The following is a 17,768-nucleotide window of genomic DNA, read 5'->3' on the forward strand; positions in this document are numbered from 1 at the left end:
TTCGCGCCTGCAGCTTCTGCGGGTCTCAGTGTGCCTTTCCTTCCTTCTAGTTGTAGAGTTTACAGTCAGCCAGGCTTCCTGTGGTTCTGGATGAAGTCCGTGTTGTTTCTCTGAGGTATTAATCAATTGTTGTGAGCGGCATTAACTTCCCGGTGTTTATCTCTGCTGCCATCTTAGTTTCTCCTCCTGAGTTGAAGTTTTAATTAGCCATCACTGCTCTTCCCAGAACCCTGACCTGCCCAGGGCGACACCAGCCCAGACTAGCTCTGCGGCAGGAGGCAGGACTGGCCTCCAACCCAACCAACCCATGGAGTACTATTGACACATAAATTCAATTGATGGTACACTAGAATCTTTCAGGAAACACCTCATGTAACCACATGCAAACTGTAGACTCACCTAGTTGGGGGTGGTAGTGGCAATAAGGTGAAGGGGAACTAGCACTGTGGAGCATCTATTACTTTTCAGGCTAGAATCAGCCGTGGGCACACTACAGCCTCCGGGCCGGATCCGGCCCGTTTGAAATGAATAAAACTATTGAAAAAAAAGACCGTACTCTTTTATGTAATGATGTTTACTTTGAATTTATATTAGTTCACACAAACACTCCATCCATGCTTTTGTTCCGGCCCTCTGGTCCAGTTTAAGAACCCATTGTGGCCCTCGAGTCAAAAAGTTTGCCCACCCCTGGGCTAGATTCAAGTATAGAATAAATGAAATAATCTTACGTTTGATAATTGAGAATACATTTTGTGATCTGAGTATCTCACATCACTCTTAGTGATATTTTATTTGCTATATGTGAAGACTGCTTTCATTTCTGTCTCTCATCATTTGCTCTGTATAGCATTCATCTTAGTGCACAGTTGACATATGTTAAAGTATATGTGCATCAATATACAAAACACCTTGCAGTTGTATGGTGCTTTCAATTTTCTAAGTCTTCAATAGTAATACTACCTGGTTTTAACAAAGGAGAACTGAGTTAGGGATGTCAGTTTACCTTATATAAAAATCATATCAGTTCTAATTATAGAGATACTCTTAAGGGAACATGTGTTTTCTTTTATAATAATGAATTATTCATTTAGTTTTTTAAAATGAACTGTCTAATGCTGGTAACAAATAGTTGAGAATTAACCCACTATTGGTGATTAACACCAGAATTAAGATTTAACTTTTCAAGAGTTTATGGTATCTTTCACCGCATTAGGTCTTAAGTTGCAATTAATGTCTTTTAGGTAGATCTATGAGCCCCACAGACCCATATCCATTATTTGTGTGTTTCAGGGATAGAAAAGATAAATAATTTTCATCAAAATCTTACCGGGGTCCATAATTTGGTTATACAGCACTGGGTATAAACCTTGAAATCCATGTTGGTTTCCCCTGTTATTTCACATATTAGTAGTCTAACATTGGCTCAGAAAATGTTCCCCTTACTCTTGCAAAAGAGATTTAAGAGAGTAAATTATTTTTGGAATTATCTGTAATCATGCTAACATTGCTCCCTTTCTCTTCTCTTTAAAATCTCCAGTGGTTGAGAGGACTACAGACTAGTAGACAGAGTTTTAACATTTTATTTGGTGAATGTCCATATTGTAGTAAGGTAAGCAATTAATCACATTTCATAAAATATCCTTAGCGGTTAGTTATGTGTTTTAGAAGATATCTTTATATAAGCTTTTCTAAAACATTTTGAGATATAACTTATGTATTTAAAAAAGCAAAGTTTCTGTAAGATAAATTGTCCCTATAAATAAAATTTTAATTTTCAAACAGCTCCTTTGATCCAAAGAGGTAATCCCTCTTTTTTGGAATAACCTTTTTAAATTTTCTGGGTGATCTGAAACTTCAGAAAAGTATTTTCCAAACTGTATCATGACACCATTTCTTACATAAAGCAATATTTTTTTAGAATGTTCACAAACTTGTTTTGTTAAAATGTATTCCTTTTTTTTTAGCCAATTACCTTGAAAATGTCTGGGAGGAAGCCCTAATATAAGAATGTAACATTTCTGTGAAGAACTGAAACTTTAAAAGCTACCAAAAGAATTTTGTTTGATATCTTCAGAGAAAATATAAAGCAAGACCCACTAACATCAAAAGTAAAAGAATGATGAAGCCATAATAGTGTACATCTGCTTTTGTCTCTTCACTAAGGGTAAACTGGGAAATTGCAGACCAAAATCCTGTAGAACTTAAGTCTGTGACTTCCATACCAGCTGTGGAAGTGCACGTGTACCAAGATGGACATCTGGACTTGTTGAATATGTCTGGACGGGTAAAATCTTGATGGGGTTCATAAAATGAGTTTGGGAACTGCACAAAGCTCTCTTTTTGTGGAGAACTTTTTACTTCATTCAAAGATTTTTGCAACTCACAATATTTTTGTCTTCTCCTTGTGCTTTCCTATGGAATAAGACATACATAGTGCGTTAGATCTGAGTTATCCAGTATTTGTTTTGTGTACTCATGCTAAATAAGCTTTTTTGTCTTTATTTTACCTGAGAAGTTTTTTGGTTTTTTTTTTGATCCTGGATTTTAGGAGTTTATAAAGTACTTACCAGCATCAAACAGTCAAACCTGGTTAATTTTACTGGTTCTTTTAAACGAGTAAGTAAGCTATCTCTTACCTTACAATCCAAAAATAAGACAGAATATAAAAACTGAATTTTTTGGCAAGACAAAAAAACTGATTTAATCTTATAGATGTCAGATAATTATTAATGACCAAAAAGCTTTCCAATAACATAGTAATTCTAGGGGAGCAAGATGGTTGTCCAGCCACCTGCTACTGCAGCCTCCAGAGAAGGTTGACACATTCCCATAACAGACCTCAAGAAGACAGCTGGTTAAAGTCCTTGTTTGTCCACAAAGTTGATCTAGGAAAAGATGCTCACTCTTATCTCCCAACAAAAAAGGAAACGACCAGTCTGTCTTTACAATGTTAAACCTGAATGCCTAAAAGTATACAATAAACTCTGTTAAGAGGTGTGTGGCCCAAGATAAACCCAAGGACTTGGAGCATATGGTACGGTGAGCAGGATACTAACTTTAAACTACTCTAACAAAGTCACACTAATGCAGTTTTCCTAAAGTTCTGTCAGCTTAAAGGCAAAATAAGTAAATAGTTATTTCATTGGACTAATAATATATTTTGTTCCACACACAAAAATATGACATCAAATATTTTATAAAGGCTGAGACCAACTGGTAAGCTAACTTAAGCAGCAGCCTATATAATAAAAGCCTAATATGCAAATTGATGGAACGACCTGTGGAATAACCAGTCACTATGATGCGCACTGACCACCAGAGGGCAGATGCTCAGTGCAGGAGCTGCCCATAGGCCCCTGGCTGGCCAAGGTGTGTGCCAGTGGGGCCCCAGATTGCCCCACCAGTCACACCACGGATTAGCCCTGATCGCCAGCCAGGCCTAGGGACCCTACCTGTGCATGAATTTCATGCACCAGGCCTCTAGTCTATATATAACTTACTTATCTGTGTAAGTGGATGCTATTCCCATCTAGATGGAGAATAGAAGTCAAGCTACTAAATGTGTATAACCTATACATCTCTTTAAGCAACAACAAATGATATCAAATGGGAAAGTACTCATAAAGGACTTCACTTTGAGAGATCTGATTGGGAGAGCCTATGGCATAGCTTAGGAAAGTGTGGCTTACTGCCTCGCTGCCTGAATTGTGCATAAAGTTTTATTGGAACACAGCCTCACCCATTTTTTATGTATTATCTATGGCTGCTTTTACACTGTAATGACAGAGCTGAATTGTGATAATGACTGGACCTTAAGGATAAAATATGTACCACCTGGCCCCTGATCTAACATTAAAAAGCATACAAGTCATTTTGAGATCTTGCTAAGATCTCATATCTCATTCAGGAGGTGTGAGATGAGACCTTAGTTTCTGTGTTCCTAAGAAGCACTCCAGGTGATGCCAGTGCAGTTAGATGGCATAACACACTTTGAGTAGCATGGGCTTAAGGCAGCCGGGGGCAAACTACGGCCCGCTTGAAATGAATAAAACTAAAAATAAAAAAAGACCGTACCCTTTTATGTAATGATGTTTACTTTGAATTTATATTAGTTCACACAAACACTCCATCCATGCTTTTGTTCCAGCCCTCCGGTCCATTGTTCCGGCCCTCCGGTCCAGTTTAAGAACCCATTGTGGCCCTCGAGTCAAAAAGTTTGCCCACCCCTGGCTTAAGGTATGTAACAGTTCTGCCAGGGCAGGGGTTCTCAACCTGGGAAAATTTTGTCCTACAGGGACATTCAGCAATTTGTGAAGATATTTTGGGTTGTCACAACTGGGAAGAGGTACTATTGCATCTACTGGTTAAAGGCCAGGGATAGCGGCCTACAATGTACAGAACAGCCCCTTACAGCATATATCCTAGCCCAATATGCCAAAAGTGATGCTATCAAACTGCATTATGAGCACCCCTTCTAGTTCTGGCCATGAGTAATGGGTATTGACCAGATTTCCCCTCCTGCTGTGAAATCCCATGAAATAAATACAACAATCAAGTTGGACAAAATACAGGTACCAACTTATTAGGCTACAACTTAAGATGACTTTTACCATAGGGAAGCCTATAAAAGTTTAAACAGAAGTCAGGACATGATCAAGTTGAACTACCAATAAATTAACTGCCCGCCAGGACAAAATTCAAAATCTTTAATAAAGTCTGGACTCTCAAGAACTTAGCATCCAGAATGTTCAATAAAACTTTACTAAACATAAGAAGCAGGAAATTTTGACCCATAACTAGGAGAAAGAAATAGAGTCAGATATGAGCCAGATGGCAGAATTATCAAACAACAATAAAACATCTACATAAATATGTGCAAAGACTTAAAGGAAAAATTAAGCATAATTAGTGAACAGATGGGAGACTCAGCAGAGAAATAGAAAATATAATGCACTTGTAGAACTGAAAAATATGACATGAAAACTTCATTGTCAAATCAGCTCTTAAATCTAGCAAATCAATGAGACCCAGCAAAACAATATCCAAACTGAAATACTGCAACATAAAAAAATGATTTGATAAATGAACAAAGCTTCAGTTATCTGTTAGGAAAGGTAAAACAATCTCATCTGCATATATTTGGCTATTAGAAGGAGAAATTAAGAGGGATTGAGGCAGGAAACAAAGAAATCATAGCTGAAACTTTTTCAATTTGATGACAAATATCAATCCAATGATAAAAGAAGCTCAATCAACCCAAGCAGAATAAATACAAAGACAGCCATCCCCCCCAAAAAAGGTGAGAAGCAAATCTAAAAGCAGGATCAATAAGAATAATCACTAACTTCTTACAAGAAAAACAACATGGAAACATCTTTAAGATTCCATACCCAATGAAGCCTTCAAAATGAAAATGAGCAGCATCTGTTAATAGACAAGACAGAGTAAGAGCATTCTAAGTGAAACATCCTGTGAATTGCAACTAAAGACTGGACAAAAAGAAACTAATAGAACATTGTGAAAGTTGCACAATGGAAAACAGACTGGATAGAGACTCAGGACATGAAGAAGTAACAATCATGAGTCTCTCACCCCAAGCTCCCTCTCTTTGGATCCTATATATCCCAGCATGGCCATACAGCAGCCTGCAATCTGAAAATAATATGCACAGACCAGAGAAGGTTCAGAAGTCTCTAAGCAATGGACCTGATGAGGGGCAGGTTTACAGGAGAGAACGCTTTGCCTATACCTGCTCTATTCTAGGTGAAAACCATAAAAAGCTGTGCCTCTTCCACTTCCCACCTTACACCATAAACATGATTGATTTGAGATGGTTCACAGACCCAAACACGAAACCTAAAACAATAAGCCTTCTAAATATATAAATATAGCAAAGTTACTTTGTGACCTTAAAGTAGACAAAAGTTTCATTACCAAAAAAAGAAATTGTAAAGCAAAAAGAACTTCAACAAATACTGCCTGGCTGGTGTGGTTCAGTCGTTGAGCATCAGCGTATGTACCAAGAGTTTGAGGATCAATTCCAATTCAGGGCACATGCCCCGGTTGAGGGCTTGATCCCTAGTAGGATGCAGCCGGTCAATGAATCTCTCTCATCATTGATGTTTCTGTCTATCTCCTTCTCCCTTCCTTAGAAATCAATAAAGACATATTTTAAAATAACAAATAGCTTCTTATCAAAGACACTATTAAGTGACTGATAGCTGTCAGAGGGGAGGGGAAAGAGAGGAAGTGGATGAAAGAAGGTGAAGGGATTAGCCAAAGAACATATATGCATAACCCACAGACATAATAGTGTGGTGATGGCCAGAGTGAAGGGGGTTGGTTGAAGGTGGGCACATGGTGGGGAGGCATCTCTAATAGTGTTAACAATGAAAAGAGAGAGACACATGGCTGCACACTAAGAAGATACCCACAATACAGATAGAGGACAGGAGACTTATGTGTGAAATATATAAGGAATTCTTACAACGTAATAATATAAAGACAACTAAAAAGGATCAAAACACTTGAGAAGGCATTTAACAAAAAAGATTTATGAATGAGCATTTGGCACATAAAAAGGTGCTCAAAATTACTAGTCATCAGGAAAGTGATAATTAGAATCACCATGAGATGCTAATATACACATGTTGGAATGGCTAAAATAAAAGATAACACCAGATGTTAGGGAGGACAGAAATCTTGTACATTACTGGGAGAAGTATAAAGTCAGAACCATTTTTTAGCTTTTCGTAAAGCTGAATATGCATCTGATATGAAAGCCAGCAGTTTCACTCTGAGGAAAAACAAAACATGTCCATTGGGCTTGTGTCAGAATGTTTATAGCAACTATACTTGTAGTGGCTAGAGCCAGGGAGCCCAACTGTCCATTAATAAGAGAATCAATATGGGAATTATGATATAGTTAATCAAGTACTACTCAACAAGAAAAAGAGCAAATTACTAATACATGCAACAGTATAGATAAATCTCAAAAAGCATGCTGCGTGAAAGAAGCCAGACACAAAAGTGCACACTGTATGACTACGTGTATGTGAAATTCTAGAAAAGGCAAAATTAATCCATTGAAGAGAATCAGAATGTCGAAACTGGTTTCTCGGAGGTGAAGGGACTGACTGAGAAGGGACAAAAACTTTCTGGAGTGATAAAATGTACACACACATCACACTGCCATCCAATGAAAATGAATCAGTTTCTAAGCTTGGAACCTGGGCATCGATCTTTTTACAGCCCCTCCCTCTCCCCTACAGTTAAGTCTGGTACACAGTAAGGGTTGAAAAAGAGCACCCAAGAATCTATTTTGTCACCAAGCAGAATTTTCTAATTATACAAATGGGAACTGTAAGATATGACCATTTGATGTAGATGTCTTTACAATTAAAAAATTGGTGCTGTTATTATTCTGTAACAGAATAAATGCAAAGACTTCCTATTAGTATTATAAAAGCATATCTCTCTCTGGATAAGTTTGTATGCTTACTGGCTGGAAATGAACTAGTATGCTTCTAATTTTTGCCTTCTCTCCCAAGAAGTTCAAATCCAACTTTAATGCTCAGTTTACTGATTAACATCCCAACTGCCTGATATACCAATTTGGGGGGAGGGGTGATAGGTAGAAAGTGGGGGAGTTAAACTATCCTATTTCACATTTGGGAAAATGATGGTGTACAAATCATAAAACATTGGCCCTTCTGAAAAAAAAACATTTTCAGATATAAATACACTGTACTCGTCAAAAAGTTTAGATTAGGGAACACATTGGCTGTTGGCTGAGTGAGTCGTCTGCTAAAGGTGAGTCACTATCCAACCAAATGATCAAATGATGTAGAAAGCACTTCATTTTAAAATGCAACCATACTGACAGAGGAACACTTCACTTACAGTTGATTATAAGGGTTAGACTGGAGGAACCAATGTAAAAGTATGGAATATGTTAAGAGTCCCTAATGGATCATAGATGGCATAAAAATTTAAGTGCACTTCATTACATTCTTAGGCTAAAGGAAGAAATCGGATCTGTAGGCAAATGTATTCACTGTCATTCTTTTCTCTGGTAACTGGTGTTGGCTGCTTTGATTTTACCTGCTGGATAGGACATTTACTGTCCCTTCTCATTTAACAAAACTATACAACCTTGGCCCCCAGAAGAAAATAAAACATTTTTATTCCCAAAGGGCATATTCTAATGTAACGCCTTAGTTATGAAATCATAGCGAAGGTATGCAATAAGGAGAAAGAATCAAAAACACCTCTCACCTGCGCTGTTTCTTTGTTAAGCAATCCAATCCGCTTCTCCTCTTTCTGAACTCTTCTCCCTGTTGCAGAGGGCTCAGCACTTCTCTCACTGTGGACACTTCTTTCTGTTAACCTATTTTGCATCTGATTGACTTGCTTTGTTGCAGCCTTTTGCGAATCAACCTGTTGATTTAGAGTAATAACAGGTAATGAAACTTTTGACACCTAAAAAAATGCATTTACATCCAGATTCTTGAAAATTCTAAACTTGCCAAGATTTGGGAAAAAAAAAAAAAGGAATAGAGAGGAAACCAACAAATGGACGTTATAGAAAAATACAGTAGTTGGCAAGATCCTGACCCTTTCTCATCAGTAGGACAAGACCAATTAAAATTAGTGTCTCTGTTGTGCACTCTTTGGAAATTACCTCTGCAGATAACTTGCTTATTGAAAACAGCATTTTTTTTTACAGAAAACTGTCACATTTAAAACGGCACATGAATTCATTATTAACCTTTGCTGGGAATGGATCCAGAATATCTTTTTAGTTTAAACTCCTAATTAGAATCTTCGTTTTCTATCACTGAAGGGAGCCTAATTAATGTGAATGTGTAAGAGGAGCTTATGATGTTGCCTACTTTTTTATACAGGTAATTTAACCTTTACGCAGATGAATAACAGTTCATGTCATCTAATCCTGTGTACCAGGATCAGAGGTTAAGTCCTACAACCAACTTGCTTCTAAGGTTTCTTTTTCACACTCTGGCGTTATCTGGGGGATGACTGACTCTTAATAACCCTGAAGTAGACAGGGAAATAGAAGCACAGATCCCTCAGTACAGCTGGAAGATTGAAAGCCACCGTGAAGGTCCTTATGTGAAGTATTTGTACGGCAGCTTCATGTTTATAGCAGCTGAAAGCGCAGTCACCTTTTTTCATGGGTTAAGCAGAGGCAGGAGATAGGACAGTACAAGGGGAAATAACGGAGTAGCCAGTGCCAAAATAGAGAATGAATTACATTGGTTGGGCAAGCAGAGCCTTAATTTGTAGTCTCTCAATTTTTAGCTTCTATTGCCAAGTGTGTTCACTCTGTCCCTTTAAAATATGCTGGTGTTTTGTGGCTAGGTCTAAGTTATCACATCACATTCTTTTTAATCAATCCTCACTTGAGGATATTTTTTCCCACTGATTTTGAGAGAGAGAGGAAGGGAGGGGGAGACAGGGACATTGATGTGAGAGAGACATTGGTTGGTTGCTTCTCGCACGCGCTACAGGATTGAGCCTGTCACCGAGGTATGTGCCCTTGACCTGAATCAAAACCATGACCTTTCAGGCTGAGGGCTGACAATCTAACCACTGAGCAACAGGCTAGGGCACATCATTCTTTATTCATCCTTCTCTCAGATCCCAGCTTCTCAAAGGACAGCAAAGCCACTGCCTGTCAGTAACCTGGAAATTGAAATTGCTTCCTAATCACTTAGGGGTTCTTTATTTCCAACACTCAAATCTCCCACACTACTGGGGAAATTCGTGTGTATCCACCTCCTGAGCCACTTTTCCCTCTTGGTAAGAAATGCTCATCAAAGCACTAGTGTGAAATGAGGAGTTTCCCAAGGCTGCTGTGCGCAGTTTTATCCTAATAAAACACTGGCTTGACAATCAGCACGAAAATGTGTTCTGTGGTATAAAGGATTAGATGAGATATTGAGGGTTTTTTAGTGCCTCCTGTATGCTAGGCACCGTAGGTCTGACAGTTGTTGTTCTGGAAGCCTCTGATGTGCAAAGATTTGGTCCAAGAGATTCAATTCTCCGTGAGGCTGGATCTGCTGTCGGTTGGATGGTTAGGCTGTGCCGCCATGGGACACCTCTGCCTAATAAAATGATAGCCAGTTTATGCAAAAGTTCTCTTTCTAGGGAAAGTTTTAAAATGGTAAGAATGAAGTGGGATGATTAAGTAAACATTTTTCTCTAAGTTATAAAAATACAGAAAACACTCGGCATCCCACATAATCTAGAGATACTATCCAAATGTGTGTCATTTTGAGAAAGTGGCTATTCAAACAAGGTACTTTTTACTTAAATTTCTACTAGTACTTCTCACTGTGCTACAAAATCAGGAATACTTTGGGACCCTTAAAATTTCATACACCAAAAATGTGCTTATAATGGAGAATTTATATTTTATTCTTCTCACATACGGAAGATAAACATGAAGACAAGCTTAATAGAATTATTTTGAGAATTAAAGCTCAAAGAAGAATTTTGTGAACATTTAAGCTCAGTACAAAAATTACCACTGCCAGTACTAAGTCACTCCTAGCTTTGCTGTAGGAACCTCCAGTTTAGGGTGAATGTAGGAACAAACTTGTACTGAAATATGGTTAGCCCAAACATTCTAACACTGATCTACAGCTACTCCGCTGCGTAGGTGAAGCATTTAGGGAGAATGGGTGGCTCCTGACGCCCAGGTGTCTATACTCTGAAACTACGGATTCAGGGATCATCTTAAGGAAGGAGATACTAACAGACTGATAAAAGGATCCACTACACTGGCTCCTGAAGCAACCGCTTACTCGAGGGTTGAATTGGGACTTCAATAACGCTGTTTTTCAATTTGGCTTTAGCATTCTCCTCTGGGAATTCTAGAGCTTTAGCTCACCTCAGTACGCATTCTTCCTGAAATATGGTTTCCTTCAGTGAGTTGTGGACATTAAATCCCAGTGGATGGCATAAACAGACTGGTGCGGGCCTGATGATAGATTCTTCTAATTTGTCAGTGCTACCTCAGGAGCCGTCAGCACCACTAGCGGGTGATTTCAGCTACACACACCATCATCTTGATTGAGGCAAATACCCCCAAAGATTTGCTTTTCAGGAAAAAATATCAACGTCTCTACTATCTTGACATAAATTCATTCCCACTTTAACTTCAGTAACAGCATTTGAGGACTTTAGGAAGAAGGCTCAGTTTATAGGGAACAGTTTATGATACCTAGTAAAACCTAGTATTGAAAAAATACCTCATTTTTCTTTTGTAAAAAGATGTTTGCTGAGGTTCATATGGTGATGTGCTATTTTCTAATACCTAACCAAAACATATTTTTAAGAATTCTAAATTGAAAAGGCACAGCCATTTATACTGAGGGAAATAACATTTTAAACAATTAAGCATATCTCTCCTTTGAATACTGAATGGTAGAAACGTTTTATTCATCTAATGGTACACGTTTTTTGGTCCACTGGCTTATTTTTAAGTACTTTTATCTAAAAAGTACAAGTCTAAAGTTCATTCACTAGTTTGTTACATAACTAAAGTGATCCATGTGTAGATTATTAAGTAATGTTTTTAAGGAAATTTTAAGAGGATTCTGACTAAAAAAAGAGAAATCTGGGGCCATTCATTAATATTCACTTTGGACTTAAAATTACATTTGTTATGGAAATGATCAATTACGGAAACTATCTTATGTTGTATCAGGCAAAGGGGTGAAGTACAGGACAGTTTATATTGTCATACTTGGCTTCTGGACATTTTCAAGTTTGGTTTTTTAAGCATCACAAAATCTAAGTTTTAAAAATAAAATTTAAGGTGTAGCCACATATAGTGAACCTATATTTTATACTATAATTAAATATATTTGTATACTTAAAATATTAGAGAAATGTCATTATCCAATAAATAAAAATATTAGAGAAATGTCATTACCCAATAAATATTGACATACTGTGAAATATATCTCCAAATCATCATACTTTATATATAATGAGGCTAATCATATTGTTAACAGAAGTTAAGGTGTTAAGAATGTTATTCCTTTTTTAAAATTTATCCTTATCCTTCAAAGTCTTACAGATGTCTCTTTGTTTTTCCCATTGACCCCTCCACCCAAAGCTCCCAGGTCTTCACACTCTATTGTCTGTGTTCAAGGGCTATACATTTATGCATGTAAGTTCCTTGGTTAATCACTGCCCACCCACCCACCCCACCCCTACCTCATTCTTAAAGTTTTATTTTTACTAAGTGCTCTCATCAAAAGAAAAGAGTAGCTGGGTTGGGGTAACTCAGTGATTGAGCTTTGACCTATGAACTAGGAGATCCTGGTTCGATTCCTGGTCAGAGCACATTCCCAGGTTGCGGGCTCAATCCCTAGTATGGGCATGCAGGAGGCAGCAGATCAATGATTCTCTCTCAACATTGATGTTTCTATCTCTCTGTCCCTTTCTCTCTGAAATCAATAAAAATATATTATAAAATAAAGAGTAAAACATTTTTGATTGAGGCTCATTGGAAAAACTGTTTTATGTTCTAGTCTCTGGATATTAAAATGGTTTCACAGTATCCTTAGAATTTGATGAAACAAAATTCTGGTGAATAATTAAAATTTTATATCAGAGGATATAGCTATCTTTTTAAAATGGCTTTTTTATATTTCAATTAAGTTTATGAAACTAAAAAACTACAAAAAAGGGGAAAACACTACTTAAATTGGTGTAGATTAAATGGTGACCATTATTGCAAGGGAAATACTATGTCAAGGAAATGCTCTTTGTTTTGTTGCAAAAGTGATAAAAACACAAAAGTCAATAAAACTGTTGAAATAAGTCTCAGTAATTACCAAGATCAAAATCCAGTGGCTTTTTATTAAACATGAACTTTTGTTCTGCCTTCTGCAATAAGTAAATAGTGCTGACAATTGGTTTGTGAGGCACTTGCTACAATAAAATGTAATTGTATCATGAGAGAAAGGTGACAATCAGGAGATCATGAAAAAATTACATATTCTCACTGGTAGTTAATTAGCCATGCAAAACCTCCTCAAACAGATATTCTCTTCTATTAGGAATGATTACTATGCAGGCCTACAGATGTCAATACCACAGTCATTCAAATACTTATTTCCCTACTAATTGAAGGTTGTAAAGCTCTGGTGTCAAGGTTTTGCTTCCAAAGAGCTAATTTATGACTAGAAGGATATTTTATGTCTTCAGTTGCAGCAGCTACAAAATTCAGCAAATCAGAGCCATCTGTGCTCAGATACTTGACTCACCGTTCATCCAGCAGCCTATCAGTCACGTTAGTTTGCATCCTGCATTCTTGGCTCATGAACACTCGCGATGATCCAAAGTTCATAAGATATATTAAAAATGAATGGCATCCTGACCCTGCCTTATTATACACGCATGAGGGGAGAAAAGGCCCTTTTTTTTATTTTTTGCATATGGGTGGGTGGCAAGGGAGAAATGGCCATTTCGTAACCTGTCCAGTCATGTTGCTGACATCAGTCTCAAGTTTCTCCACCCTCTTAAAAAATATTTTGTCCTAATTATTTTGTATTGTTTCAAATCCATTATTTTTCAAGTCCTAATTCTTTTTTTTTTTAAGTTGGCATGAGGGAGTCAGAAAACAGCAGAGTAAAGGAAGGGATATAACTTTTTTAAATTGACTTTTAAAAAAAGAATTGCTTCTATACATTGAAATATCAGCACATACAAATAATCTGCTTAAATCTAAGATTATTATTATTGCCACCAAATTATGGCCAACGTGGTCTGCAAAAACAGAGGGAAATAACTACAGAAAATCTGAAGAAAAGCAGCAAATAAAGGTTCTCATGAGTGAAGTCAGAGTAGACTTAACCTAGTCGCATCTCCGTGCCGACAGTGGCCGCTTTGCTTCTTTAATAGTACACAACAGACCACAGATCCTACCATGTTTCTGTAAGGAACAATATGTTGAACTTTCAACAAAAGTGCTTGGAGCTGAGTTAGTGGAAATAGGAATTAAATATAATAAGAACCTGGGTTGTCAAACTCACCTGAAACTTGAAGCAATCTCACTTGGAAGCAAGCTTCACGGGAGGTAATCGTAAGATCCCAGGGACTGTGGTACTTACTTTTCGATAGTCCGCAGTACGCACATTTGCACGTTCTCCTTTCGTGGAAAAGTCCAATGGTCCTAAAGGGATTCCACCTGGGTTCAGAATGTTCTTGAGCATCTGATAGTCTGGCTTTTCATCATATGCTAAATTATGAGCACATGCCAAATATTGGGCTATTTCATCTGTGAAGTATTAAATTTTTTACATGTCATTCATAATCGGCAAAGGAATGTCAAGACACCAGTATCCTCAAAATCTTTCTTTCTTTCTTACACACATACAAACACACATCCTAAAGAAACTAAGAATGAACAATTCAATGAAAAGCACTTTTTAAATGATATCCAAAAATGAGTGAAATATAGTGACCTATAGATTGACAAGATGAGAGAAACTGATTTTTTAAATATATTTTTGTATATACAGGATGCCCCCCCCTAAAATGTATACACTCTTTAACAGCTTATTGCTCAATTTTGAAAATGAAATGTACTTTAATAAATACTGCCTTTATCATTATTCAAACTGTGTGTATACATTTTGGGGGGGAACACCCTATATTTACTAAATCACTAATCAAAGAAAGAAAACTTTTTATATTATAGTGATTTTGATTTATGGGGTGCAAGTACTAAGAACTACCTGAGTAATATGATAGATGCTTTTATTTTATGTTGAGGTTTTAAAAAATCACTTAAAAACAATTGGTACTTACTATAAACCTCCTTACTTCAAAGGGAAAAAAAATAATTCCAAATTTTAATTAAGGCTTTGATTTTGAGATTGTAACAGTTCACTGAATTGTACGTGTTCAGCCGTGACTGACTGTAGAATTCGCCAAACCTCCATACCTGGCTAGCCCAGCACCTCCCTGTCGCAGTCTTCCTGATTTAGTGCAGAAGGATAAGAAGTTGCTACCTTTTTTTTCTCTCTCTATTGTAGTCTCCTGCCTGGGACTATAACTTCCTCCCCCCACCACCCAGCACCTCCCCCCCAAAAAAAATTATGAACTACAAACTTTTAAAAACAAGTAGAATTAGTAACCAAAAGTTATAAACATAGCAGAGCCTTAAGACAAATGTGGTTTTTGCAGCATTTTTGTTTCATGAAGGTTCAATCTACAATCTATATACAAGGATAAGACCATACACTGTTTAAAAGCGGGCATGTTTTCCTTTGTTTACAGTGACGTTTAGAGGTTTAGACAAGTTCACAAACTAGTCTTTACAGCCTTTCCCCATCAAAAACTTATTACTAACCCAGACACAAGTTCTTCTTATTTTACCACCAGGCTGTTTACATCCCATAGTAAGAAAATCTGGGAAGCGTGGTGGGTTGGCAGGAGTGACTTCCTAGCCTTCTCTTCCCCTCCCTCCAGGCCTAGCTCCCTTCACCTGGGAAAGGCAGAGAACAGGGGTTTCACTGCCCACAGGGAAAAATTCCAAAAGACATCGTCATCAGCTGTTTTTGTTCTACGAAAGTCAGAGAGTGACCATTACACACCATACTGTCCACATCTATTCTCCCAGGACATCAGGCTCACATGACTAAGATGAGAACTCTGGGCTCCAGGGTTTTTCGTCTGTTTGTTCGTTTGGACACTGTGGCAATTATGCAACCTACTTTACCCCTCTCTAATGTATATAAAATCTGTTATCTAGTATTCCATCAGCCAGATTTCTATTAACCAGCAAGTGCTGGGGTTCCATCATATTTATAACTCAGGCTTGCAGGAGCCCTCTGGGGGCATCCAATTCCTGGAGGGATGATCAAGGAGGAAAAAGATTAAATTACATTCACTGCTCTTTTAATATAAATATTCTGTGGTTGCTTGGGCCTTTCAAGATTGGTAGGCCACGTATGGTATATCTTACAATTCTATTAACCAAAATATCCCAAATGCAGAGAGCAGAGCTGAACACTTTTCACAAATGGCTGTTAGAAGACAATGGGAGACTCCTGGCATTCCATGGCTGAGAGCAGCTGTTCCACAAAGCCTTCACAGGCCTGAGGTTTGAAAAAAACTAGGTACCAGAGAGGTCAGAGAGGGAGAAAAAGCAAAGACCCACCTCTGTTACAAATGTATTATAATCCTGGAGCTCAGACGTTTGTGATGTAGTACTGGTTTAAATGTTAGCTTTTCAAGATCTGGATTTATTATATTAAGTACACTTTCTAATTTACTAGCATATTTCCAGAGCTATAAAACAAAATACTTTGAGTAGTATGAAATTATGATATCCTTGAATCATCTGCTTTTTAAGCTAGCGAAATATTAAGTATCATTACTGACTATCATTTCAAGAGATAGAAACTTTGGAAACTACTATTATTACACTGAGTTAGGCATGCATGCTGCAAACTTCTTGGCTGTTTTATTCCTTAAAATGTCTTAGTAATGGACCTTTTGTAAATCAGCTTAATTGCCCTGCTTACAATACCCATTCTCCTAAGCATAATCAACTAACTTAAGAGACCTTCGGTGAATATTAATGGTTCAACATGTTGTTCTTTAGAAACAGAAATCTGCATTTGATAAAATAATACTATAGACTCAAATGGTTTGTGCTGAAAAAGAGGGACCTGGCACTGCTGTCGTGAGTTCTTGTATCACTCACCTCTTCTTTTAACCTAACCTTAGTGACAGAAGTGTCACAGAAGATTATCTGATATAACCCAGGGCATCTGGGCTTTCTTTTCTGACCTGAAACTGCACACTGACCTTTTGTGCAGGAGGGACAGGAAAGGCAAAGGAGATATATGAGATGTACAATTACATTTTTTTTTCTGAAATTGCCCCAGCTCTTTTTTTTTACTAAGTGAAACACAAACTGTATGACCCGGTAAAAATGTCAATAAGAATATTAGTCGAGCCCAGCTGGTGTGGCTCAGTGGTTGAGTGTCCACCTAAGAACCAGGAGGTCACTGTTCAATTCCCAGTCAGAGCACACACCTGGGTTGTAAACTCGATCCCCAGTATGGGGTGTGCAGAAGGCAGCCAATCAATGATTGTCTCTCATCATTGATGTTTCTATCCTTCTTCCTTCTTCTCTGAAATCAATAAAAATATAATTTAAAAAAATAAAGAAGAATGATTGTCTCTCATCATTGATGTTTCTCTCTCTCTCTCTCTCTCTCTCTTTCTCTCTCTCTCTCTCTCTCTCCCCCCCCCTTCTTCCTCTCTGAAATCAATAAAAAATATATTTTTAAAAAAGAGTATCATTAGCCAAAAAGGAATATTGGCGTTTGGACCAAGTTACTCATTGCAATTACAAAAACAAAACACTTTCATCTTTCAACCCATCCCCTAAATGAATACTCTCCTGTTGTCCCCATCCCTTCAGCAGCAAAGGGAGGGCAGAAAGCAGATGGCAGACTGGCAGACTTGGGAAATAGCGCTGGGAGAGCAGGTCTGCTTTGTTCCTCTTTTGTTTCCTATGAGAATGAAAACTCTGGTCTCTTGTCAAAGAAGGGCTAGGTATATAAGTTTAAGATGATTTAGCTCTAAAACCCTCAGATGGAAATTGACCCTGTTTGACCTTAGCTAGAGGGTCAGTGTGCATATTCACTTTCATAAGTCAGGTAAAAGCTAACTTTGAGATCGCCCCATATAAACAGAGAACAAGATTCACT

At 37.6% G+C, this 17,768-nt stretch overlaps 2 protein-coding genes across 9 annotated transcripts in view; one reads left to right on the forward strand and one right to left on the reverse strand.

Annotated features, from left to right (window-relative positions):
* Positions 1-2,506, forward strand: part of FANCL (Fanconi anemia complementation group L) — a 61,072-nt gene extending 58,566 nt beyond the window's left edge. For 2 of the 3 annotated variants that reach the window (XM_006778577.2, XM_015557915.1), the window contains 2 exons: positions 1,538-1,609; positions 1,965-2,506. In XM_006778577.2, the coding sequence (XP_006778640.1) occupies positions 1,538-1,609; positions 1,965-2,000 (108 nt within the window). In that variant the 3' untranslated portion in view covers positions 2,001-2,506. The remainder of the gene's footprint in view (positions 1-1,537; positions 1,610-1,964) is intronic. The other variant, XM_015557916.1, reaches the window with a different exon arrangement.
* The window catches only part of VRK2 (vaccinia related kinase 2), a 78,148-nt gene that overhangs the window by 5,595 nt on the left and 54,785 nt on the right, over positions 1-17,768 (reverse strand). For 2 of the 6 annotated variants that reach the window (XM_015557911.1, XM_006778574.2), the window contains 3 exons: positions 14,151-14,317; positions 8,278-8,439; positions 1,565-2,412 (listed from right to left, as the gene is read on the reverse strand). In XM_015557911.1, the coding sequence (XP_015413397.1) occupies positions 2,071-2,412; positions 8,278-8,439; positions 14,151-14,317 (671 nt within the window). In that variant the 3' untranslated portion in view covers positions 1,565-2,070. Of the gene's footprint in view, positions 1-1,564; positions 2,413-5,390; positions 5,425-8,277; positions 8,440-14,150; positions 14,318-17,768 lie in introns of those variants that run through there. The other 4 variants (XM_015557913.1, XM_006778575.2, XM_006778576.2 and 1 more) reach the window with 4 other exon arrangements.

This window comes from Myotis davidii, unplaced genomic scaffold (assembly GCF_000327345.1).
Source record: "Myotis davidii unplaced genomic scaffold, ASM32734v1 scaffold6, whole genome shotgun sequence".
Classification (NCBI taxonomy): domain Eukaryota; kingdom Metazoa; phylum Chordata; class Mammalia; order Chiroptera; family Vespertilionidae; genus Myotis; species Myotis davidii.